We start from the raw sequence: 27,066 nt of genomic DNA on the forward strand, positions 1-27,066 counted from the left end.
TGTTCGTCCCTTTATATGTTCAGTAACTGGTGTCTCATGTTGTCAGATCGTTGTGGTTTCCCGGTGTGTTTCCCGAGCCTGTTCCTGTGTTCCCCGTGATCTCTTGAGTTCCCGTGTCGTGTCTTCGTTGGATTACCCGCACTCTGCACTGGATTACTGAGCACCACCCCGAGGAATCATTCACCGCACCAGAGCACCATCACGAGGGATCATCACAGGACTACAGCACCAGCACCGTTGCCCACCGAGGTCCCTGCGTCACCATCCCACCAGCGTTTGTGTCCGTCCGCCTGTCCCGCTGTGTTGGCGTCCATCTGTGCTCAAAGTTCTGACCATTGTGTGTTTTCCAATAAAGAGCGTTATTGCATTTACATCCTGTTCTGTCATCCGTTACAATCACTGAACTTAATTAAGCTGGACTATGACGCTATTTACTTCTAAATCTCCTGTACAGCCGAAACAAACTTTGTTGCATTATTTTCCTGTTATCTCTGTAAAGCTGCTTTGAAACAATCAGTATTGTAAAAAGCGCTATATAAATAAAGGTGACTTGACTTGACTTGACTATGACAACGAGACCCTGAAGTCTCTGTTCTGGATTGGGGCAAATTACCGTCATCCCATTGACCTCCCAGACACCACCGGACTGACCTGGAAAGAAGCCATCATCCGGTGTCTGGAGAATGTCCTTCCCCCGATCTAGGACACAGCCAGACCCAGAGCCCGAAACACTACCATTGACCGCAGAGAATTCGTGTGAGCCCCCTGCAGACGGAGAGCTACCACCTGCCGCGACGCATCAGCCAGAGCCAGATGAGAAGAGGACAGAGCTGACCCTCGCCCCGGAAGTGAAGCTCCATCGACTGGCTAATTGACTTCAACACGGAGGTGTTCACTCCTATCCTATCCCACCCGATACCTTCATCATCGCAGTTTCTGTCACAGATTCTGTCTAAAGATGTCTTTAGCACTAGGTCCTTCAGCTCCACCCATCCGTTCACAATCACCCGTATTCTAACCAGTCACATCTGTCACCACTTGATTACCTCCCTGTCATAGGCCGTTTCTCAATACCAAGTACGCAGACTTCGGACTTTCATTCTTGGTAGTTCAAACTTGCCAAGTTCGACTCAGGAGAACAAACTCCCGAGGACGGAAGGACTCAAGTCCGGTAATTCTGCAAATGGAACAGCAGCGTTCTTGATAGTGTCACTCAGCTCGCTCTGGCTGGTTATGTATATTTAGGCTACAATAAAACAAAATATGTTATAAAACACCACGCTGCCTCTTTTCATTTTCATTAAAAAAATCTTAAACATTAATAACCACACAAATGTGGTTCAGGCAACGAGTAGCTACAATGATTATCTTCACACTAACTATAAAACACATCCCTGCCTTTTTTTGTTTTCATTTAAAAAAATATGAAACATTATAATATTGATCATTAAAACTGACATTTAACAAAAAGAGACAGGGTTGTGTAATTTTATTTGAGATGAGAATGTACATAGCCTACATATTTTGAATATATAAAGTAAAATGACAAAACCCTTTTTGTTAAATATCAGTTTTAATGATCAATAATAGCCATTATAAAAGTATAAGTAGCCTAAAAGGTATAAGAAACTATACAATAAGAAATAAAGCAACCGATTCAGTAAAACATAAGTCACCTCTCTAGTAGGCTACAACATTAAAGTTAAATAGCCTAAATAGGCAAGATCATAGAAAAAGTTGTCTTCAATCAGCTGAACAAATTCTTAAGCTCGAATGGATACTTTGACAATTTTCAATCTGGTTTCCGACCGCATCACAGCACAGAGACAGCGCTCATAAAGATAATAAACGATATTCGCTTAAATACTGATTCAGGCAAATTATCAGTGCTGGTACTACTCGACCTCAGTGCTGCATTTGACACTGTCGATCATAACATACTTCTTGACAGGCTGGAAAACTGGGTGGGGCTTTCTGGGATTGTCCTAAAATGGTTCAGGTCATACTTAGATGAGAGAGGTTATTATGTGAGTATAGGAGACCATAAGTCTGAGTGGACATCCATGACATGCGGAGTCCCTCAAGGCTCAATTCTTGCGCCACTCCTGTTCAACCTGTATATGCTCCCAATGAGCCAAATAATGAGAAAGAACCAAATTGCTTACCACAGCTATGCAGACGACGATACACAGCTGTACTTAGCCCTATCGCCTAACGATTACAGCCCAATTGACTCCCTGTGCCAATGCATTGATGAAGTCAACAGTTGGATGTGCCAAAACTTTCTTCAGTTAAACAAAGATAAAACTGAAGTCATTGCATTTGGAAACAAAGATGAAGTTCTCAAGGTGAACGCATACCTTCACTCCAGGGGTCAAACAACTAAAAATCAAGTCAGGAATCTTGGTGTGACACTAGAGTCAGACCTTAGTTTCAGTAGTCATGTCAAAGCAATAACTAAATCAGCATACTATCATCTAAAAAATATTGCAAGAATTAGATGCTTTGTTTCCAGACAAGACTTAGAGAAACTTGTGCATGCTTTCATCACCAGCAGGGTGGATTATTGTAATGGACTCCTCACTGGCCTTCCCAAAAAGACCATAAGACAGTTGCAGCTCATACAGAACACTGCTGCCAGGATTCTGAGCAGAACCAGAAAATATTAACATATCACACCAGTCCTCAGATCTCTACACTGGCTCCCAGTTAGATTTAGGATTGATTTTAAAGTATTATTACTGGTATATAAATCATTCAATGGCCTAGGACCTCAATACATTGCAGATATGCTCACTGAATATAAACCCAACAGATCACTCAGATCATTAGGATCATATCAGCTAGAAATACCAAGGGTTCACTCTAAGCATGGTGAGTCTGCTTTTAGCTATTATGCCAGCCGCAGCTGGAACCAGCTTCCAGAAGAGATCAGATGTGCTCCTACAGTGGTCACATTCAAATCCAGACTCAAAACACTTTTGTTTAGCTATGCATTTACTGAATGAGCACTGTGCCACTGTTCGTCCGACTGTACTGTACTGTACTGTATTTCATTTTATTTTTCTAAACTGTTTTAATTATTCTTATTTCTTTTTATTATTTTAATTTCTTCTATGTAAAGCACTTTGAATTGCCATTGTGTATGAAATGTGCTATATAAATAAACTTGCCTTGCCTTGCCTTGCCTAAATATATAAAGTTATGAAACTTCACTTTGCCCTCAGCCAAAAGATTTGCAAGGAAACAAATTATAGATTAAAGAGACCAAAGATCACCTGTTAGATATACAAAAGAATGAATTATAGCCTATCTCGAGACTAGACTATACAAGTTATAGAGACTATAGACTAGAGGGGTCTCCAACACGTCGCTCGCGAGCTACCAGTAGCTCGTGGCCTGATTGGAGGTAGCTCGCCAAGGGGCCGTTCACATATTTCAAGTTCGTTAAAATGTAGGCGCGCGGCAAGCTCGCTCATAATTGAAGTGACTCGCTCATTTTTTCCAGGAGCAGCGAGATGAAAAAAAAAATCGCAACTTTTCAGAATGCCACAAACGCACCGCGGTCATATGACAAGAACCAACCAATCAGCTTCACCCTCTCCGTAACAACATTGAAAGCTCAGTCAACATGAAGGATGGGGGTGCACCCAAACACTACAGGTGTTTTTCTCTTCTCCGTAAATAAATCTTGAAGCAGAGCTACAGCAAGCGTTTCTCGGTGGTGGAAATCCATTAGCTACTAAAACTTCTTTGTCGTTGTGGAGAGCACAGTGCATGGTTGCATAGTAACGACAGACGCCACGGGCAAATCGGACCGAATCTTACTACTAATAATAAAAGATAAGCTAATCATGTGCATTGTAAATGTCAGTAATTCATCTTTTTTGACTCATTCTTTTTATAAAAAATGATTTAAAGGCTGAAATATGTGAGGTTTATCTTTTTATAAAACCTTTTTTGTCAAAACTTGATTTGAACTTGATGCATGTTAGTAGATAACATGTTGCAAGAAGACACTTTTAAAATCTGGCTATCATTTTTAATGCTATTATTAATGTTTATGTAAACAAAAAGTGCATATTGATGCTAATTTTATTTGTTATTTGCTGGTTTTCAACATCAAACTTGGTGAATTGATGTCATTGTGTAGTGTTAGTACTTTTTGAACAGGTTTCTGTGATAACCGTGATCATTTTTGTCACTATAACCATGAAATGAAATGTTCATGCCATTTCATCTCTAGTTATGATCAACTAAAATCAACTATAATTGTGTTTTTACAGTATAATATGCAAAGTACAATTTTCTATGAAAAAAATAAAATTCTCTGATTCTTTTCTTTTCTCTGACATTTAAGGGTGACATATTTAGGCCTACAAAAACTTTTATTTCTAAAACAGTTTTGATAGTTGTTAATATGAGAGTTATGAGACATTATTTAAGAGATTTAAGTATTGTATTACATGAGTAGCTCTCGGCCACTTTCCTTTTTAAAAAGTAGCTCTCAAATGAAAAAAGGTTGGAGACCCCTGGACTAGAGACATCAGAGCCAGCGGCAAACGTCAAGGACTAGCCAAGGAAGGGCTGTTCCAGGCGGGGTATATAAGCCCTGAGCGCCCGGTGATCACCTGGATCTCACAACTCCGAAAACGTCAGATCAAATTTTAAAATAGGCGCTATCCTTATAAATAAACCACAGATTTGAGCTTTAATCAACTACATTCTCGCCTGAAAAACTCTTAAAACTACATTTCGTCACACAATAACAGGAGTATTTTGAAATTACGCAGGGTTTCTCCTCTGCTATGGATGCTTGCTGGTTGGTGCGAGATGCATTTTGGGATACCTGGCTGTCTCAAGTCCCCACAAGTCACCTCTTGATGCATCGTCGATAAAAGGGGCGGATCAAGAACACATCCGGGGATTTTAACTGGACTTGGCTAGATGCAGGGGGGCAGGGTTTCAAAAAATATTGAAGCTTCCCCGGGCACCCTCATTGATTAGCGGACCATCACCTGCTGTTAGCATTCCATTGACTCCCATTCATTTTGGCGTCACTTTGACAGCGAATAATTTTACATCTGAGGCGTTTAAAGACTCCATTTGTCCATTATTTATTTCTAAAGAAACACGAAAATGTATAAAATGCTCCATTACCTTGTATCTTACGTTACGGCCCCGTAGAAGCAATTTTTGTAAAAATAGGCTAACGATTGCGTCATAACCACGCGACTCGCGGCAGGAGAAGCTCGCGGCAATCGGGGGGACGTGGAGGAAAATTACAAAGTAATTAATCAGAATACTTAGCAAAATTTTCTCCTGCTCCAAGCTCATGGACACCACCTACTCACGCTCTCCGTCTCTGCAAGTTTCGGAAGGGAATGATTCATATTTCTCTTGGCACAGCTACTAGAAGACAGACGGGTTGCTCACGTCACATCTACGTCGTCAAGCTCAGTTTGAGTCTGCGCAGTATGCTCGACCATCAGGAAATGAGTGCTTCTAATTGATTTCACTTGTCTCTGTTGAATCCAATGGGGTCGCTGTGTCCAGTTTATATACTGTCTATGGCTAGATGTGAACTTTGAATTGGAACAGTACTTGGTGTTACGAAAACGAAAACGTACATCAGTCTGGAACAGACTGATGACGTTTCACAAGTCCACAAGAACACAAGTACAGACAAGAATACATATTGAGAAACAGCCATATACTCACCATCCACACTCACCTGTTTGGTCTGGTCAATCTCTACATGAGAGCGCTCTTGCCTGACTCCTACTTACCTGTATGCTCACCTTCTACTCACTACACACATCCTTGGACCTATGTTCCCCATCTCATCCGTATACTGCTTTATCACCTGCAAAAGAAAGAAAGATCAATGAGCTAAGTGTGACTGTCTGCAACCTATCTGCAAATTACTCATTACCTCTTCAATAAAGTACCTGTTCAACGATACCTGTGTTCCTTCTCCTGTTTATCTGTGACACCTACCCATAACCATTTCTTAAAACTTTGTACAGTTATAAAGAAAAATGTAACAGACAGACAAGTGTAATCACAATTTATTTTTTGCAAAAAATGTCAAAAGAGATACCAAAAGGCGTTCAAATGACGATGTGTTGCAGTCGCTGTCCTCTCTGGCGGTATGTAATAGTTTTGTATGAGGTACAGAGCATAATTTAAATTATTAATCCATGAAAATGTTAATCCGGCTTCACTGTGAAGGTGCGCATTTACCAATTTCAAATGTATATTTTTTAATTTGAATTCATCATAACGAGAGCAGGATTTGACGTAGCCTACGGTCCCTGCTGAAGCGAGTTTGCAGTAGAAGTCACGAGCAGAGCGAAATGTTTTTATTTTTTATTAAGTAGATGAGTAAACTGCATTTAATAAATCCAACTAAAAACATGTCATTGATATGACAATTGAATACAATAGAGTCAAAACATTAATGCCACAATTTAAATATTACTAAATAGCAATGCTTACAAATTTGTACGTCTGTAAAGTTGTTCATAAGTAAATAATTTACATTTTAGTGCTGTCAATATGTAGGCAAAATATTTTATGTTTTAGTGCTGTCAATATGTCATTATTCTACATTTCAGTGTGTATGAAAACTTAAGTAAATGTACGTGTGGTAGGCTACACTTTACGTAAAAATACACACATATTCTCATGTCACGTTATTGGTCATATATAAGTCAGCGGAGTAGGCTATAAGTGCAATTTTAAGTACATAAAGTATATTTCTGAAAACATACAAAGTAGACTGAAAGTATACTTTCTTATTTTTAGTTTAAAAGTATAGCCTACTAATAGTACACTTGAATAAACTTCTTTTTCGTAAGGGGTATTCACATCCACTTGAACAAAATAACAAATAGACTTGAACTTAATACCAGAAATACGTCATGTAGCCTAAGTAGAAATGCAAATATCCCACGTGGGGATATTGATTTGGAAATGATAAAACGGTACAGCAACAGTACTGCACAAAACACAATACTCAAAACTAACTTTACAATGTCTTTCAAAACATTATTATTCATGATCACATTTTTGTTCCTCAGACAGCAACTTCCTCCTTGGGAATGCTCAGGGTCACCGTGGCTATCCCATTGTATACTGTTCCGATGGATTCTGTGAGTTGACGGGGTTCGGACGAACAGAGGTGATGCAGAAGAACTGCAGCTGTCATTTCCTATATGGCTTGGGCACTAGTGAGCAGGTTACTCAGAGTGTGGAGAAAGCTCTGGAGGGCAAGGAGGAGTACCAGGCTGAGGTGCAGTTCTACAAGAAGAATGGTAATAATACTGTAGTAATAATACTGTACTAACTTCAATTGACAACTAATATGTTGGATAATCACTGCCATGATAAAAAACAAAACAATGCATATACATTTAGGCATATCGCCCAACCCTTAGCAGTTTCATAAAGAAGTTAAGTTGCCCTGCCCATTGTGCAAGCCAAATGCAACTGTGGCAAGGAATGTAAAACTTTTGTTGTTGGAAAATGGAGAAAAAACCTTTAGCGAAAACAGGCAACACCAGGATGTCAGTTCTCCTCTGGCTATACAGTTAAAAGTAAAAAATAGATATCTCTGTTACTATAGTTATTGAACTGCTAGATTAAAGAGTATACGTTACTCTGAGTTCAAGGTAGGAATGAATGAGAAGATGCATCCTGAAGCATCCAAATTAAAACCCACCTGAACAAGCTAATCAAGGTTTTCAAAAGTACTTAAAAATTGCAGGTAACATAGATTTATAATTTTAACTGAAACTGATTCTACTGAAACTGATTCTACTCTTTCACTGAAGACCATTGTGAAATTGATGGTGTTCCCCTGTTGTAAAGTTACAACTGTTACAATTGTTGTTACAATTGTAAAGCTGATTTGAAGCAATTTGTATTGTATAAAGTGGTATATACAATAAATAAACTGGACTTAACTTGATTTTTACATTTTCTGAATGAAATGTGAGTAGTGTTCGCAGATCTTGTCACTACAATGGGGTTTCTGGGTGTTTGCTTGGTTTGCGGTTGCTTGAGGTTTTTAGGCCTTGTCCAATATCAAGTATAGTCAGGTTTATTTATATACTGTAGCACAGGGGTTTTCAAAGTCAAAGACAGTGGGTCTCCTTTTTGACACAACGTACACAATGGCGCCTCACCGTCCCCCAATTTTTACACATTTTCAACAACGATCAGTGCGCAAAGAGTGCCGCAAACACACGGTTTGTACTACTCTTGTAGTAAGAGGAGGCCAGTACTAGAAAAAAATAGATTTACAGGAATAAAATCTCTTGATGGTCTAAGGAACCTACACTCAGATACTGAGAGGCACACGGATATTATATGTCTGAAGTTCAGAGCTATAATATCAAAACGACTCTCTAAAATGAGAGGAGAACTACAGCTCTAGTATAAGGTGGCTTTCAAGGTGGCCCGACGAAGGCCAATGCTTGATTTTGTAGTTCTATCTGACAGAATGGTGGCCTCAGTAGAAAAACTCCCGATAGGGAGGAAGCCATCTCACACAGAATGTCTGTTTGATGCTCAGATGAACGGTGGCCAGACTAAAAATCTTCCGTTTAATAAGGCCAACCTGTTCACTACCACAGATTGGCTCAGACTCTAAATCAGAGGAGGCCTATGGGAAGGGTATGCATAGCCTACCTATATATGGGAACTTCAGGGCTGGCTCGCCACCCTACCTAACACACCCCTTAATACTTTCTAACAGGGAACCGAGGTCTACTGTTCAACCTGTAGACCTCGAGTTCGTCCGGCTGTTTGTTTGGTGGCCCGGAGAGCTAATCTGTAGTGCGGCGCAACTCGTTTTCACTGCGTCAGGGGAAAGACTCCAACCTTGGTGGTTTAAAGGAGCTTTACAGAATGAATTGTTATATTACCATTACTATGATAGAAAATGACCTGTCTTTTGGTAGCCAACAAGATATGTTATATCACCCACCTCTAGGTATATTCTTATCAGGGAGCTGCTTGAAAAGTAATTCCATAATTCTTTAGTCCCCCAATGAGCACTGTTGCAAAAAACTACATTTTGATGTTACATACACGAAAATATTGATATATTGGGGGACCAGTTCTCTTCTGGCTATAGAATTTAAACACAATGTCAGCATTAGCTCGCTATGTTACTATATTGTTTGGATTGTAAGAGTTAAGTGTCTTTGAGGTTTGTCCCAGATTTAGAGGTAGCCATATATTTCTGTGTAACTCTTCTTTTTGGTGTGTTATCACAGGAAGTTCGTTCTGGTGTCTGTTGGACATCGTGCCCATAAAGAATGAGAAGGGGGAGATGGTGCTTTTTCTCTTTTCATTCAAGGATATCACAGAAACATATGGCAAGAGCCATCACAGCAGCAGAACTGATGGTACTGTCTTCACTAAAAAACATTATTCTCACCAGTCTTTTAAATGTTGATCAAATAAATAGCCTTGAAAACACTTATTTCGATGTCAACGCTTATCATTGTTTTTCGACATTTGATAAGAAATAGCAAGTTTAGAAGCTAGAGGGCACATGTACTGTATAATGAAAATACTATAAGATCGGATTAAAAATTATATGTGGAAAAGAAAACCATTTTAGATACTATATAATCCAATAAAATCAATGTTTTATATTGTCTTCACAAACTGGTGGTTACATCTACAAAACGCACAGAACTGCTAAAACACAGGGAACATCACTCATGGACACACTGGCACAATCTTATTTTTTAATTTGTAAACTGTTACAAGGCTATTAAGGCTATTTTAATGTTGTGCAGATAATAAGCCATTCAGCAGGACCACTGGAAACTCTCATATCAGTAAAGCCAGAAGGAGGGGTCGCACCATGATTTACCAGCTAACCAGCCAGTTTACCCGTGACAGCAAAAATGACGTCAGCCTAAGTCGGGTGAGTACATGAATGAACTTCTTTTTTTATTTATTTGTAATACCTAGAAAGAGGACATACTTAGTCAGCACTTAACAAATTCAAGTTTCCTGTTTGTAGCATTTTGCATTGTTACAATGTCTCATTGCACTACGGCAAAAATTATGTTATCAAGTCGTTTACTTAAATACAGTTTGAGAGTAGGCTTGGACTTTACAATACAAACTGTGAGAATTGCCTTGCCTTTGCACAATGTGCTGCAATGATGGTGACATTGATATGTTATTGTAGGGTTTTCTGGGATGGGACAAGCTGCGTGCTTAGGACTGGGGTTTGTTCAAATCACCAACCCTACATAAAGAGCATTGATAACATCACACCAATAACATGCATTATATAATGATAAACAGGCCATTAATGTCTTCAAATGTATAGTATGTGCATGATACTGATCTGTTAAGATTTTTAAATCATTCTTAAAGATGCAGTAAGAGATTTCTGAGAAACACTGTTTAGAGTGGTGCAGGATTGACGTCACTTTGTAGGCCAACCGACATTTAGCATCACACTGGTTCCCTCGATAAAAACCAAATAGGATTTTCCCTGGCTTTTGGATTATCACTAAAAACAAGCTCTGTGATCAACAAAAGTTTATGATACTTGATGGTTTTGTCCATCAAGATAATTATCACAGATGAACAACATTTTTATGAATTTTGAAGGCTGAATACAGTCGCCAGAAGTAAAAAGCTAAAGGTAGGTTATAAACGAACTACACCACAGTCCCACAAATTTAATGTCACCACCACTAAGCTTCCACCATCTCTTTTAATCTTTATAAAAAAATAAAAAAATCCAGAACATTTGAGTTAGAATACTTTGTAAGATCACAATTATAACAAGGCTGTAAAAGCAGACAGAGTTTACCTCTTCGGCGTGATGACGTTTAATCTCCTCGACAGCCTCTGTAATCCCATTTAGCCACTTGTCAGCAATCGCCTTTTTCAACAGCTTGAAAAAATCACAAGTGGGGTAATACTGAATAATACTGATTATTCTATGTTGTAGAATAAAACATCAAAGTGTCTTGAGCTTGTGTTCACCACAGACCTTATTTCATTTAACCAAAACCCCATTCAAAAAACCCAATGACTTCGGGACGGTGGAACAGCACGTGCTAAAACGCTAACTCACTTCCGCGTTTTGGCCTACAAAGTGATGTCATACCAGCACCACTCTATTTGACATCAACCCAGACAAACACACCCCTCCCTTCATTGCTCCGCCCCCAAAATGCACGAACACACAATGCAAGAGTGGATGTCCCTTTATCACAGCTGAAGCAAAGCAAAATAAAGCTTCAATGACACTCAAAACTGTCCTGTTACTATAGCTAACATTACAACAACAGCATATCTCAGTTCTTTGAAAAAGTAAAACCGATGTTACTCACTTATGGAGCAGAAACAGTGCAACCCCAGTGTGTTTTCAGACTTAGGTCTTGTCAGCGATGGAAAGCTTTTCTAATATTAGCGCGGGTCCTAAAGCTCTTGCCTGATCTTCCCTTCTTTTCCCGGTGATATACCTCTGACCTTTGCTCTTGGTAATGTCTCTCAGCCATCTCTGTTTCTACAGTCTTTTCTTTCATTTTCCTTCTTGCTCACTCTCTCTCCTCCCCCATTATGAGTGTATAGGCCCCTTACTGCTGATTGGCTACAAGTGTGTTGTGGTGCTCAGTCCAGCTAAGGATCTGTGTGCAGGATCCTATTTTCCAGTGACAATTTGACTTGTTGTTCAAACAGTGTGAAAAGTGCAGGCCGAGAAGTTTTTAGGATGTCTAATCCTCCATGTCACATGTCACATGGCAATGGCGGAACAGGATGGCATACTGGCAGGTCACACTTCCGATCACTCCTGGTAACAGATGGCCATGTTTTCAGCTCGACTTTGCTCTCAGCAGAGCCACCTGGCTTCGTTCTATCACACTCCAACTGACTGAGAGAAAAATAGGCAAACAAAAGCATCATGAGCAGTGCTCAACAAGAAGGATTTTTGGCCCAGTAGTTCATGAATGTGCCTGCCAATATTTTCACTGGCCCCATAAGTAATAACAAAACAAAATAAAAAATTCTCTTAGCAACATGCCAGTGTCAGAAATTTGTATGTGGTTTTAAATAAATTATAATTACCAAATAAAGCTGTAAATTCCACATAGGGGATCCAGTTTCCATGTTATATTATCATATTTCCCCTCTCCCTCCCCTGCCTTCCAGTAAAATAAAATAAAAATATATTCAGCCTGCATTACTGATGTGATCAAAACCTCATATATCAGCCAGCTAGATGTTCAATATAAACAGAACAAACAAATGTTTATGATTTTGAGTGTTTTTGATTACTTTAGCCAGATTAAGTGAAAACGCAACAACTGAGATCATTGATTTAGCATTATGACCATCAGACCAGGGAACTCTGTTCAAATCAGTTTTATTTGTACAGTGATTAGCAAAATACACATTGCTTCAAAGCATTTATAACATTAATGTGTATAATACATTAATGCCTTATTGGCCATAACACTCTAGAGCTGGGAAATGAGAACGATCATTCATTTGAGATTTGCTATAATTTATGTACACTTATATTAAAGCCGGTAATTCTGTTAATGTCTATATATTAAGAATGTTGTTATATAACTACTCAATATAGGAAATAATGTTTTCCAAACCTGTCTGGAAATTCATTACTAGTATACTAGTAAACTTCTTTTCATCCCAGAACTCATCAAATTCTCAGCAAACACCTTAAGTGTAATAACGGTTGCTTGCAAGGAGGTGCAGCTTTGATTTAAATAAGATTAAAGGTTGCCTAACACATCTTTCAACCCCTTGACAAATTTTAACTTGACAAACTGAACATTAATTATTGAGAAAAGATTTGATGGATTTAGGGACCTAGACTATATTTCACTATATTAAAGGAATAATGTCAGAATCCCAATGCACATTATCTTCAGAGAGAGTAATAAAGGCATGATGTACTGACGTGTGTTCAGCTGCATCATGGGTCTGTTCTTAAATCTTAATGAAGAGTGCGGCAGATGAGAGCATCCTGGATTAGAAACGACTTGATTTGCTGCCTCAAACTAATCCTGAGCAAAGACCATTAGTTTGACCCTTCCCCTGACCTTCGTGATGTAAAAGTTAAATTAAAGAAACACCAAGATTTGTCATCTGTCATGTGCTGTCTTTGCAAATAAAGATTAAATGTAGTGGTAACACTTTCTATGAAGCCCGTATTTATAATGCATTATAAGTTATTCTCAATGTCTCAAAAATTATGCATACTGCCTTATAAACAACCTTATAATATGTTGTATCATCTGATAAATAATCTTAACAACAGTTACAATATATTACCTATTTGTGTTATATCTTTCAAGAGTATAATGCATTATAACACCAGATGAAGCCTGCATTTATAATGCATCATAAGGATATTCATAATGCATTATAATGCATGCATAATGCCTAATAAACAACCTTATAATGTGTTATATCATTGCATGAATAATCGCATCTTATGGCTGTTCACTTAACTATTGTCAGTTTAATTAAAACTGCAGTCCGTAGTTTTTCCTCTTTGTCACCATCTCTGTTAGAAATCTGCAATTGCAGTGATTCGCAGAATTATCAACTTTACGTGGGTTGTGCCTCGGCATGGCACAGCACGGATGAATCCAATGTTTTGAGGAGAATGTGCGGCTGTCAGTCGCCGCGCCGGTGTGGATACTCACATTCGGAATCACAGATTCTACTTTTTGGAAGTATGACCAACATAAGAATTTTCACTGGAAAATGTCATCTGAAGAAGTAACGTCCACTTTTGTTCTGACTAACTATGGGAAAAAAAAGCATTGCAGTAAATCGCAACGATCAGTAAATCGCTGATTAAATCTAACGATCGCTTATCTTATCATATCACGTCAAACCGTGCAAATTATACTTTGTTCTCAAATTGTTAATGTTAACAACATCAGCATTGCGTAACTACATTTAATGCCCTTCCGATATTATTCTTGTTTTCGCATGGGCCCGATTGCAGTCTCTTTTTTTCTGTAGCCACCGCAAAGTCCGAAGTCTTTTGCATTTTACAATGGGTGAATCTCCAGTTGTCACTGGTGATTGTCATTTGAACCTTTCTGGATTCGCCATCAAATTGATGTTTAATTATATCAAGTGCTGTTACAAAAGTCTATAAATCTCTTTCTTTTACTGTCTATGATAAATCTCCTCCAACATCCTCACACACAATATAGCCTACTAGCCGAGACACCTTCTTTATGTGTACAGATGTGACGTAATGACGCAAAGACATGCTCGAATTTCCCGTGGAAATCCACCAGTACCACTGGAATTAAAAACATTACAAGCTTACCGTTTTGAATCAAGCTAAGGCAAGCAGATAGTTCTGAACACTGGCTGGTTATATGTACTTGCTCAAAAATGTATTTTGGATAATTTTTAACCCATAAAAGTTACGGACTGCAGACAAAAGACCACTTATAAATATTATGACCACATTATAAAGCTTTTTAGATGTTTAAAAGAAGACTGTTTTTGTCACTTTACTTTAAGCAGTGAAAGAGCATTAACAAGATGTAGTTATACTGTTACACATTATACTGTGCAGATCTTAAGCAAACAATGTCAAGATATGAGGATATATACTATGGGATATACTGTATAATCCATTATAACTTAAGTGGTAAAAAATGATGTCCATTGGGTGTTATAAATCATACTTTTAAAATGTTAACCACAAATGCAGGCTGATGTTACCATTGTAGTTTTAAAAGTAATAACCACAAATAAGTATTATAATAATGTATTGTAAGTTGTTATGATTATTTATCAGATGGTACAACATGTTATAAGGTTATTTGTAAGGCATTATGCATGTATTATAATGTATTAAGAATACCCTTAATAATGCGTTATAAATACAGGCTTAATAGAAAGTGTTACCAATGTGGTTTCTTTTGTTTAATGAATAAGATTATTCTGTCAGTTCTGCTAATCTATTTCTCCAAAGGTCAACATTACTTACTGTAGATAATTTTTTTGTGACATTTGAACAGGATATTTAGAGATTAATTACTGAATAATAATCAACTGACATCATAAGAAGTCTATACATACATTAAAATATTTGATAATTCTTTCATATTTTTAAGTACTGCATATATGCAGTATAAAAGTACTTTTGTTAATGTGGTATTAACAAACTTTCACAGGAGAAACACATGAGAAGCAAGAGACTTCAGAAAAACTCCTTATTTGCTCATTTAATCTCACAGCTGCCTTGAAGACATTGAGATATGAGCTCAGCTGTGGCTTTCTTTCCCTCCTCAGGATATATTTGAAAAACCGTCCCTCCCTGAGTACAAAGTGGCAGCAGTCCAGAAGTCTCGATTCATCCTGCTGCATTACAGTGTGTCCAAGGCATTGTGGGATTGGATGATTCTGCTGGCTACATTCTATGTTGCTGTGACCGTGCCGTACAATGTGTGTTTCACTCCGTACAGCGATCTGGAGACTGCTGGCAGAAGCACCATAGTTAGCGACATCGCAGTGGAAATGCTTTTTATTCTGGGTGAGTTTACTAAGAAAGCAATAATCTGAACTATAGAACATTTGAGTGAACTTGTAGCATCAGATGGTTTACCATCAGCACATCAAACTGCAGTCATCACCAGTAATTTAGCATCACAAGTTTGTCTTGCAGTTGTGTTGGGCTATATTTTATATTTATCATACTAAGAATATGATGCAAAAACTTGAACATATGATGATCCAATTGTTTTTCCAATCCATCCATCTATCTATCTATCTATCTATCTATCTATCTATCTATCTATCTATCTATCTATCTATCTATCTATCTATCTATCTATCTATCTAATCAGGGATAGATTGGCAAAAAAAATGCCTCGAAAGATCATTTTTCTTTATAAAATGTGACTTCCAAAATGAGACTTCCAAGCAAGAGTCATTAACCTGCTTTCTCTTTCAGACATCATTATTAACTTTCGCACCACCTACGTGAGTCAATCAGGGCAGGTGGTGTACGAGCCTCGCTCCATCTGTCTACATTATGCTACCACGTGGTTCTTTGTGGATCTGGTGGCCGCGCTGCCCTTTGACCTGCTCTATGCATTTAACGTTACTGTTGTAAGTTCCAATGTGTGATTGTAGAAACTAATTTGTATTAACTATTTTGTTCACATGTGTGATTGTAGAAACTATTGTAGAATCATATTGCTTATTTAAAATAGTAGAAAGGATAAGGTATGAAGATTCAAATGAAATCTCCAGAGGTCCTTTACAAAAATGTAAACTTATATATACTTATATATGCCATGGTACAGAATGATTGCCATGTTCAATTATCATGACATTCCATTTTTTATAATAACAGCAAAATATGTGATTACAAGTTATCAATATGTATATAGGCTACTGACACACCACACATGTTTGTGCTTGTTCAAGACATCTCTAGTGCACCTGCTGAAAACTGTGCGATTGTTGCGTCTGTTAAGACTGCTGCAGAAGTTGGACAGGTATTCGCAGTACAGCGCCATGGTGCTAACACTGCTCATGTCGATGTTCGCTCTGCTGGCTCACTGGATGGCCTGCATCTGGTATATCATCGGGCGCAAAGAGATGGAGATCAATTCCAATGGAGTCTGGGACATTGGTGAGATATTCACAAACTTTGATCACTATATGGGATGTTTGAATAGAAAAACCACTCAATCAGAGCAAGTCTAATAAAGCCATCTAAACATGACAGACTGATAAAAACAGCCCATTTCTGTGCCCCTGATTCCCAGAATTTGCATAATGCAACCCAATCAGGTTGGCACTGGCTATTGCAAACAGTGTGGAGGGAGGAGGTTTACAGCTGTTGATAGACATTGCTCTTACAGGCCCAAAATTTACAGTATAAGGTGTTAAATAGTATAATTTGTGCCTGACAAAGAAAGTCAGAGAAGTCAGCCGCAGTTTCATTACTTTTATTGTTGTACAGTGTATAAAAAAGGCAGAGACACGGCTTAACCTTGACTTAACTTTAATATGAATTGTCACCTCTCTCTTTCCTATTTTTCCAGTGTCTTTTGGACTAAAGCAGAAAATATGCTTTGTGACCAACAAAAGTCTATAATTCTTACCAGGGATGCACTGATACCACTTTTTCTGGCCTGGTTGGGTCAGTGGTTAACATTTTTAGATCCCAGTGAAATATCACAATTCTGGGTTAGGGTAACTCCAAAAACTACTTAAAACATTATTAAAAACATGTAAACAGTCAGTAATAAAATAAAAACAAACTAATCCAATAACAAATAGCACAAATTAATACAATAGAACAAAGAAACAAAGTGCTTTTCAGGTTTTCAGGTAGTTCAGTAGTTCACAGTAGTTCCCTTTCGTGGTCACTCCGAGTTACGTCGGATGACGACGAATGGGGTTTCGCTTAGAAAGCCTATCACCTTCGAGTATATAAAACGAGCCAATGGCAATGAAATGCCATGGGTCTGCGGAATTTGCATAGCGTAACTCCGCCCCACCCTGGGGGTATATAAGGAAGTATGCTGGCAACATGCAGATATGTTTTCGCTTCGGAGCCGAGAGCTACTCTTCACTCCACTGAAGACTGATTCCTGAGTCACTCTTCATCTCTGTATCCTTCGAGACGAGCGAACTCTCCGGTGTTGGTGTGACGGCGATTTCCAGCGAGTGCACATTACCCTGCTGATCTGGTCAGTGATCTGACAGATAGTGTGTTTCTCCCTGGTCGCTTCAACATCCGCAGAGTTTTTCCTCTCACAAAAAGAGCTTGCACGTCTTTTTAAAGATGCCTCGCCCGTGCACTTCTGGTTGCGGTCGCAATGTGTCTTCATCTGATGGGCACAATCGCTGCTTTGTGTGTTTGGGCATTGATCACGCTAAAGCAGTGCTTGTGGATGACTCATGTTCTCACTGTGGGAACATGACCATCTCCGCGCTTCGGTCGAGACTCAATGAGCTCACTTGAGCGAGAGTCCCCTCATCCACACCCCGATCTACGGTCTCCCCGAGAGGCTGTACTTCGGCTGATGGCCAGGGTGACCTGAGGGTGACGGTGTGGAACAAACCGCCGATTCGTCCACGGTCCACACCCCCCTCTCCAGCGCTGGTACCTGCGAGTGTCCAAACTGAGACCGCTGGTCCCTCTACGGAGGCCCCGCGAATCTCGTTTGGCGCTCCAGATGAGGATGCAATGTCGATCGCTGCATCACAAGGAGGGCAGGAGTCCTCAGGAAGTGAGGATTCGGCTGTGCTGCCACCTTTGGGTGTGCCAGCATTGCCCGAGTCTGATCCCGAGATGACGGCCATGCTTTCCCGGGCAGCCGCGGCCATTGGGCTCGAGTGGTCCCCGCCACCCGACCCAGTGCGCTCGCGGCTGGACGATTGGTTTTTGGGTGCGGCTGCTGACCCCCGTCGGCATCCAACCCCAATGCCTTTCTTCCCGGATGTGCATGAGGAGGTCACGCGGTCCTGGAAGACACCATTGTCTTCCCGCGATCGTTCGTCGACCTCTTCCGCCTTTCCTCCCCTCAATAAGGCTGCTGCTTGTGGGTACACTGGGGTTCCCCCGGTGGAGCGTTCTGTCGCGATGCAGCTGTGTCCGGCAAGCGCTTCCTCTCGTGGTGACCCTAAGCACCCATCCAAAGCCTGTAGATTTTTGTCTACCCTGGTGGCGAAGTCTTACAGTGCGGCGGGACAGGCAGCTGCCTCTTTGCATGCCATGGCCATCTTGCAGGTCTACCAGGCCCAGATGCTCAGGGACATGCACGAGGGCAGGACTGACCCAGGGCTCTTTGATGAGCTGCGTGCCGCCACCGACCTTGCTCTCCGAGCGACGAAGGTGACCGCACGCTCCCTGGGTCAGGTGATGTCCTCAACTGTGGTCCAGGAGAGACACCTGTGGCTGAACCTGGCTGATATGCGGGAGGCCGAGTAGACTCGTCTGCTCGACACCCCCATATCCCAGGCCGGCCTCTCGAGGACTTCGCCCAACAGTTCTCGACCAAAAAAAAAACGCGGTTCTCCCATTCAGGCTAGCCCTGTTTCCTCGCGTCTTCACGAAAGTCGTCGAGGCAACCCTTGTTCCCCTCCGGGAACACGGTGTTCGCATCCTGAACTATCTCGACGACTGGCTTATCCTAGCTCACTCTCGAGACCAGGTTTACAAACACAGGGACCTAGTGCTCCGGCACCTAGCTCGTCTGGGCCTTCGGGTCAACTGGGAGAAGAGCAAACTCTGCACCGTGCAGAGGATCTCTTTTCTCGGTATGGAGATCGACTCGGTCGCCATGTGCGCGCAGCTTACGAGCGAGCGCGCGCAGTCACTGCTGACTTGTCTTCGCCAGTTCGAGGACAAGAGTGCGGTTCCACTGAAACTATTTAAGAGGCTCCTGGGGCATATGGCATCCGCAGCCACAGTAATGCCGCTCGGATTGCTTCATATGAGATCGCTTCAGCTTTGGCTTCGCGATCGAGTCCCGAGGTGGGCATGGCATCACGGCACGCTCCGAGTTCCAGTGACTCCGGGCTGCCGTCAGACCTTCACCCCGTGGTCGAACCTCAGTTTTCTACGGGCCAGAGTGCCCTTAGAACGAGTTTCCCGGCATGTTGTTGTTTCAACAGATGCCTCCACCACAGGCTGGGGCGCCATGTGCAATGGACATTCTGCCGCGGGCTCCTGGACAGGACCCCAGCGCCTTTGGCATGTCAATTGCCTCGAGTTGCTGGCTGTACGTCTCGCCCTGCACCGCTTCCGTGCGTTGCTCAAGGGTCAGCACGTACTAGTCCGATCAGACAAGACCGCGACTGTAGCGTACATCAACCATCAAGGTGGTCTACGCTCCCGCCGTATGTCGCAACTCGCTCGCCACCTCCTCATATGGAGTCAGAAGCATCTGAGGTCGCTCCGAGCCATTTATATCCCGGGAGACCTGAACCAGGCGGCTGACGAGCTGCCTCGGCTTCGGCCTCTCGCTGGAGAATGGAGACTCCATCCCCAGTTGGTCCAGCTGATTTGGGATCAGTTCGATTTGGGATCAGACCTGTTTGCCTCCCACGACTCGTCCAACTGCGACCTGTTTTATTCCCTGACCGAGGGCACGCTCGGCACGGATGCACTGGCGCACAGCTGGCCGCGGGGCCTACGCAAGTATGCGTTTCCCCCAGTGAGCCTCCTTGTGCAGACCTTGCGCAAGATCAGGGAGGACGAGGAGCAGGTCATTTTGGTTGCCCCATATTGGCACTGGTTCTCAGAACTAGTGCTCCTCGCGACAGCACCTCCCTGGCCAATTCCCCTGAGGAAGGACCTGCTTTCTCAGGGACGGGGCACCCTTTAGCACCCTCGTCCCGATCTTTGGAACCTCCACGTGTGGCTCCTGGACGGGACGAGGCAGGTTTGAGTACCCTACCACCAGCGGTGGTGGCAACCATCACTTCCGCTAGAGCATCGTCCACGAGACATGCCTATGCGTTGTAGTGGAACCTCTTCGTCAACTGGTGTTCGGTGAACCCATCAAGATCCCACGAAATGCCCAATCAGTGTCGTGCTTTCCTTCCTGCAAGAAGGGTTGGAGCGAAGGCTGTCTCCCTCCACCCTGAAAGTGTATGTTGCCGCCATTGCCGCACATCACGACACAGTTGATGGTAAGTCTCTGGGAAAGCACGACCTGATCATCAGGTTCCTGAGGGGAGCGAGGAGACTGAATCCTCCTCGTCCTCCCCTCGTACCCTCTTGGGACCTCTCAGTGGTTTTAACTGCCCTGCAGAGTGCTCCTTTTGAGCCTCTGCAATCAGTGGAGCTTAAGTTCCTGTCAATTAAGACAGCGCTCCTGGTTGCATTGGCCTCCATCAAGAGGCTAGGGGACCTGCAGGCATTTTCGGTTGACGAAGCGTGCCTGGAATTCGGGCCGGCTAACTCTCACGTGATCCTGAGACCCCGGCCTGGATATGTGCCCAAGGTTCCTACCACACCCTTTCGAGACCAGGTAGTGAACCTGCAACCGCTGCCCTTGGAGGAGGCAGACCCAGCCTTGGCACTGCTCTGTCCAGTACGCGCCCTCCGTGCTTACGTAGACAGAACGCGGTGTTTCAGGATCTCAGACCAGCTCTTTGTCTGTTATGGTGGGAAGCTGAAGGGAAAGGCTCTCTCTAAGCAAAGGTTGTCCCACTGGATAGTGGACGCCATTGCTTTGGCATACCAGCAGCAAGGTCGACCATGCCCCCTTGGTGTGACGGCCCACTCCACTCGGAGTGTGGCATCCTCTTGGGCTCTAGCGCATGGCGCCTCGCTAACAGAGATTTGTAGAGCTGCAGGCTGGGCGACACCTAACACATTCGCGAGATTCTATAATCTCAGAGTGGAGCCAGTTTCTTCTCATGTACTCGCTTCAACTAGCCGGTACTAGATTCTGCTTAGGTGTCTTCGCTTGCTCGCCATTCCTCTCCACGGACGGGATACGTGCGATATTCTCCTCAGGTGAGCCTAATAAGCCCTGAGTCTCCTCCAGCACTGTCGACGTCAACGCCAGAGTTATGCCACCGGCAGCTTTCGCGCTTGGCTAGGTGCCTCCATGTGCATGGTTCCCCCTCTGGGCGACCCCCACATATGTATTTCCACTGTAAGCCTCTCTGAGCATGTGTCTTTCCCTCTGCAAGCCACCTTGCCACCCCTGGGGTTGAAATATTCCACCTGCGGCTGGACACCCCAGTGTTACTCCATATGCAGCATTTTAATTAAATATAGATGAATCATTATTAAAGTTACGAAAGTCATTCAGTCAAGAGCAGTGAGTGATTTTTTTGTTCTTTGTTGTTTGATTAACATTAAAGAACTGCAGCAGATTTATTAAGTTTTTTATCTCAACTGTTTACATTCAATTAAGACATAACCAACTATGTTTTCTCTCCAAGATGGGCGTTTTTACATAATTTTGTGTGAATTCGTCAGTTCGAGCTCAAGAAGACATGAAAGAGAATTCAATGCAGGTTTCAAGTAGTGTGGGCATACGCTTCGGTTGTTTGCGCACAGTAAACTTTATGTCCTGTGTACATGTTCTGTAATAATGTATTGGACCACTAGTTATACAAAAATCACTGTACCTGTTCAAGTTTTTACTTAAAAAAAACATTTCCCTGAAATATTTGAATTAATATAGTTTTGCAAGAGCGTGATTAAAAACACAATGAGGCTGTGAAAGCTGTGAGTGTAGGCTACCTGTCATTTAATGTCCCTACAACCTCTGTAGTACCAGCCACTTGTTCAACTGCCTTCTTCAAGACAAGAAAAAGTTTTAAAAAAAACATGAGTTGGGTGTTACGAATGTATTTTATGTTGTACAATAAAATGTGTGATATCTTGAATGTGTGTTAACCACAGACCTTATTTCATGCATTTAACCAAAAACCCACTGAACACAAGATGATGCAACCAGAAGTGCTAAAAAGCTAATTCACTCAAAGTGCACATTGAGCAGCGTTCATGTTCTGAACTTCCTTGACCATTGGTTGAAAATGCCACAGTTAGAGGCTCTGCTATGTAAACATAGGGGACTGCTACTCAACTATCCACCCATTTTGTGCCTCAATGTCAACCGTGGGAACAGTCTCTTTTTACAGATTTTTACCATTTCGAGGACATATTTTACGATACTTAGGTCAATTTTTCAAAACTCCTCACACAGTTCTCCTTACCAACTTTCAGCTTGGTACAGCAGTAAATTTCACATCCAAAATGCACTAAAATGTTTTTAGATTTGTATTATGCTTACCAGTTTTGAAATGAGTACAGTATGTAAATGTGCAAATTGGTCTGTAGGTACATAGAGGTGAGATGTCTTCTGGCTGAAACACTGTCTCACAACAAGTAGTTCAGTTCACAGTTATCTCTGCACTTATAACATGCATTTGGGTACGCAACATGCCAGGTTAATTTCTACCATTTATATCGTTCCAACAATTTTGTGAATAGAGCATTTTTAGCACGTTTGTAATGAGAAGCATGTACATGTACCTTTTGTCAAATTAACACTTACATTTAAATAAAAGTGTATATTTGAAGTCTCCATGCAGTTTTCCACCAAAATAAAAGCTTGATGGTTAAATGTTGAAATAAATACTATTTAAAAAATAAATAAATATTAGTAAATAGTATTGCAATTTTACTAAAAATGTACTGTACAATAAATTATAATACATATTCTATTTTATCATCATAATCACCATTATAATATGAATGCATAGAGCATTTTTTAACTCTGACTTTGTGGTCACTGAAAATTTTCTTGGTTGATTCTTGTAAATAGTTTACTCTTACTTTACTTTTGTGAAGGTTGAACACTCTTAAAAAACAACTATTTCTACTGGCAGGGCAGGGTGTGTTCTCTTTGTTCCACATTCTGGAGATCACAATTTTCTGTTTAACAAAATAATTGCCATATGAGTTTTTGGCCAAATTGTGCAGCGCTGACATGCAGTTTAACATTTGTTTCTTTCTTTACATCAGGTTGGCTGCATGAGTTGGGCAGACGTTTAGACAAGCCCTATCTGAACAGTACAGTTGGCGGTCCTTCAGTTCGCAGTGCCTACATCGCCTCTCTGTATTTCACCTTGAGCAGTCTGACCAGTGTGGGCTTTGGCAATGTGTGTGCCAACACTGATGCTGAGAAGATCTTTTCTGTTTGTACTATGCTCATTGGAGGTAAGCAGTAACAGAATTCCTCCTCAAAATTCTATACAATTTCATTCGTGGAAGCACTTTGGAATATCTCATTCTGTTCCATCACAACATGCTGCTCCATTTTTACAGTATTTGACAATTGCTTAAACACAGCAACACTTTCAATAATGGTCTGTCATTAATAGGTAACTATGCAGTAGGTAACTAATTGGCTATTACTGATTAGTTAATATTGTTTCCATATTACAGACCGTTATCCTAAAGAGTAACAGAAAACACTTAATTTAACACTATTTTACAGTTTTTCACAAAACACTAATTTGAATATCCAAACAGTAGGTTTATGCTGTTTGCAGTGTCAGTGCAATGTTATTCTCAAGGAGATTTAAAGACTGGTTACACTTATGGATGAATTGCATTTATGTCAGAGACTCAGCGTCTATGGACAAGAATTTATGACACACTGAAATGTAATCAATTACATGGGAACAATGACTGCGGGGAAAGCCATGCAATCATCTTGAAGTCTTAGACCGCAGAAACAAATACTATTTACTTGAGACCCATGAATGCATCTCTCAACTGCTGTACATGATCTAAAGTGCAAGTCATAGGAAATCGCCACAGGCTGTCATGTATAATTGCGAAAATGTCTTCTCAGGATAAGGACATTCAGTCTCACGATTAGTTATAAGACACAGACGATCATTGAAGTATACAGTGCTTCAAAACGTCACATCCTGTGACAGTGACGTGTTTGCTGTGTCTCATTATCATACAGAGGTAGAATTTGTCAGCCGCATAGATTATTGAGGATGTCTCATTGAAGAAGAGCAATAATGAAGTCTTCAAAATGAGACACATCTTATGTCGATTTTAATCGAGATTTAGGATTTTATATCTATTTAAAAAATCTTCTATGATGTAACACAAACATCTTTGTTAACATCTCTGAAAATGTAATTGAGTGTTTCATGACCCTTGATCCGCACAAACTGAACACAATTAACACAATAATTTTCACCATGTGAACATAAAATCATCCGCAGCCAGAACCTCCTAATAACAGCCAAAAACAGGATCACTTACTTTTTTCATAGTATTGTACAGGTTTGCATGTTTAACATTACATTTTTTACATTAGCCTGTTTAACGACCTTGTCGCTTATTTGCTAGATCATAAATCATATTGGTTCTTTCTCAAACACAGCTCTCATGCACGCTGTGGTGTTTGGGAATGTGACAGCCATCATCCAGCGCATGTACTCACGTCGCTCACAATATCACACGCGCATGAAAGATCTGAAGGACTTCATTCGTGTTCACCGGCTGCCACGGCAGCTGAAACAACGCATGCTGGAATATTTCCAGACCACCTGGTCTGTGAATAATGGCATTGATGTCAATGAGGTGAGATTGTCCTTGGTTTTATCTATGCAGGGATATCTTTTTTCCTTTTTTTTTTTTTTTACATTTTGAACACATTTTTTCTTATAAACAGCTAAATATACTTATTTAAAATCTACATATTTCTCTTAAATTTCCTAATAATAAATTTGTGTTAGGTAACTATGGTTCCTAGCATTTGATGGCAGTCATACTAATCCACGGCCATGCATCATATGATGAAGTGCTCATTTTGTGTTCATGAACTCTTTAGAAATTCAGATCAAGACATTGCATCAGTAGCTGTGATCTATAGAAAGTGGTGGGGAACAGGTACTTTGGACTGAAGGACAGAGAGTGATATGCTCGATACAAATATTCAAGCACTCTAATGTGTCCAGCTTAGGCAAAGCTTCGTTCCCTTGTAACTGAGTTTAAGAGTAACTGGAGGCATGTTTGGTGAAGCTCAGCCCGCTATCAGGCAGATGTTGCCCATATCTTTTGAATGAGCTCTCACTCGAGTGGGGCATTGCAAGCCTTACAAGCTTTCCTGTATTTTTTGGCGGGAGGGGGAGAGGGAGAGGGGGTTTAGTAGGCACTCTGAGATGGGTTTGTGACAGGAATATTTTAATGCATTCTCCAGCCAGAGGAACTCTGAACCAACATAAACAACAACAATTATATTTTGTTTTATATAATTCTTTTCAAACAATTGTAAAGGAGGTTTTCTGTCTTTTCTGCAGCTCTTGCGTGACTTTCCTGATGAGTTACGTGCTGACATAGCCATGCACTTAAACAAAGACATCCTGCAACTGCCTGTGTTTGAGGGTGCTAGTAGGGGTTGCCTGCGCTCTCTCTCCCTTCACATCAAAACCTCTTTCTGTACGCCGGGAGAATATCTCATCAGACAGGGGGACGCATTGCAGGCCAACTACTTTGTCTGTTCTGGGTCACTGGAGGTTCTAAAGGACAACATGGTCTTGGCTATTCTGGGTTTGTAACACACTTTGGGTTTGTAACATTTCTTTGATGCTTTGTTACCTTTTTACTTGTTTTTTCTACATTCTATATTGACTTTCCTTCTGAACACATCACCTGATTTACTAATGCAACTGGCACAGTGTAATAGTACTAATAAACAGTATGTTGAAGGAATGTTTCAGGATCAATGTACAGCATGTGTGACATGCTGTCAATTACCACAACACCACTTTCAACTGTTCTCCAGTTTGTGAAAACAAATTAAAATCAAGTGTGTTTGCTGCTACGACCTACTGACTAGCCAATAAAAATGCAACATGAAATTCTGTTGATCAAGCGACAAAACTATTACCTCAAGCTCCATGTTGGCCTCTTTTCCCTAGCCATGACTGCGTCCATATTCTCCCTTTCACTTACTTTTTTTCAGCGCACATAAAAACCACAATTGCCAAAGTGCGATTCATCTTGCTCTATTTGTTTACCACTAGTGCATGCTTGATGACGTTTTATTCTTCTATACTAACTCATAGCCTACGATTGAATAGGTGTCATCCCCGTACAGTCTACATACATGCATGTCGCACCCAACTTTATTAGATCCATGTTGTACAGTGTGATGTAATGATCTTATAGGATTGCCGAAATTGTAGCAGGGATTAGATCCTGTGGCCTTTAGCATCCTTGTTAGCGCACCCACCTCCCATGGTGCAAGAGCGGTGCAAGTTGGACCAGTTAAATTGGTGCTGTGACTTGGATGGAAGTAAGGTTAAGAGGGTTGAGTGAAACGGAGTCAAGCTAGTAATAATAATTCGTTACATTTATATAGCGCTTTTCTTGGCACTCAAAGGGCGTTACATGGAATGGGGAATCTCCTCAACCACCACCAATGTACAGCATCCACCTAGATGATGTGACGGCAGCCATAATTACACCAGAACGCCCACCACACACCAGAGGAGACA

At 41.1% G+C, this 27,066-nt stretch overlaps 1 protein-coding gene across 2 annotated transcripts in view; it reads left to right on the plus strand.

The window, feature by feature from the left end:
* The window catches only part of kcnh4b (potassium voltage-gated channel, subfamily H (eag-related), member 4b), a 48,570-nt gene that overhangs the window by 13,867 nt on the left and 7,637 nt on the right, over positions 1-27,066 (plus strand). Inside the window, exons 2-10 of one of the 2 annotated variants that reach the window (XM_082152686.1) lie at positions 7,090-7,319; positions 9,288-9,419; positions 9,819-9,949; positions 15,343-15,583; positions 16,004-16,161; positions 16,483-16,690; positions 23,564-23,758; positions 24,948-25,147; positions 25,867-26,116. In XM_082152686.1, the coding sequence (XP_082008812.1) occupies positions 7,090-7,319; positions 9,288-9,419; positions 9,819-9,949; positions 15,343-15,583; positions 16,004-16,161; positions 16,483-16,690; positions 23,564-23,758; positions 24,948-25,147; positions 25,867-26,116 (1,745 nt within the window). Of the gene's footprint in view, positions 1-7,085; positions 7,320-9,287; positions 9,420-9,818; positions 9,950-15,342; positions 15,584-16,003; positions 16,162-16,482; positions 16,691-23,563; positions 23,759-24,947; positions 25,148-25,866; positions 26,117-27,066 lie in introns of both variants that reach the window. The other variant, XM_082152687.1, reaches the window with a different exon arrangement.

This window comes from Leuciscus leuciscus, assembly GCF_965113295.1.
Source record: "Leuciscus leuciscus genome assembly, chromosome: 21".
Classification (NCBI taxonomy): Eukaryota; Metazoa; Chordata; class Actinopteri; order Cypriniformes; family Leuciscidae; genus Leuciscus; species Leuciscus leuciscus.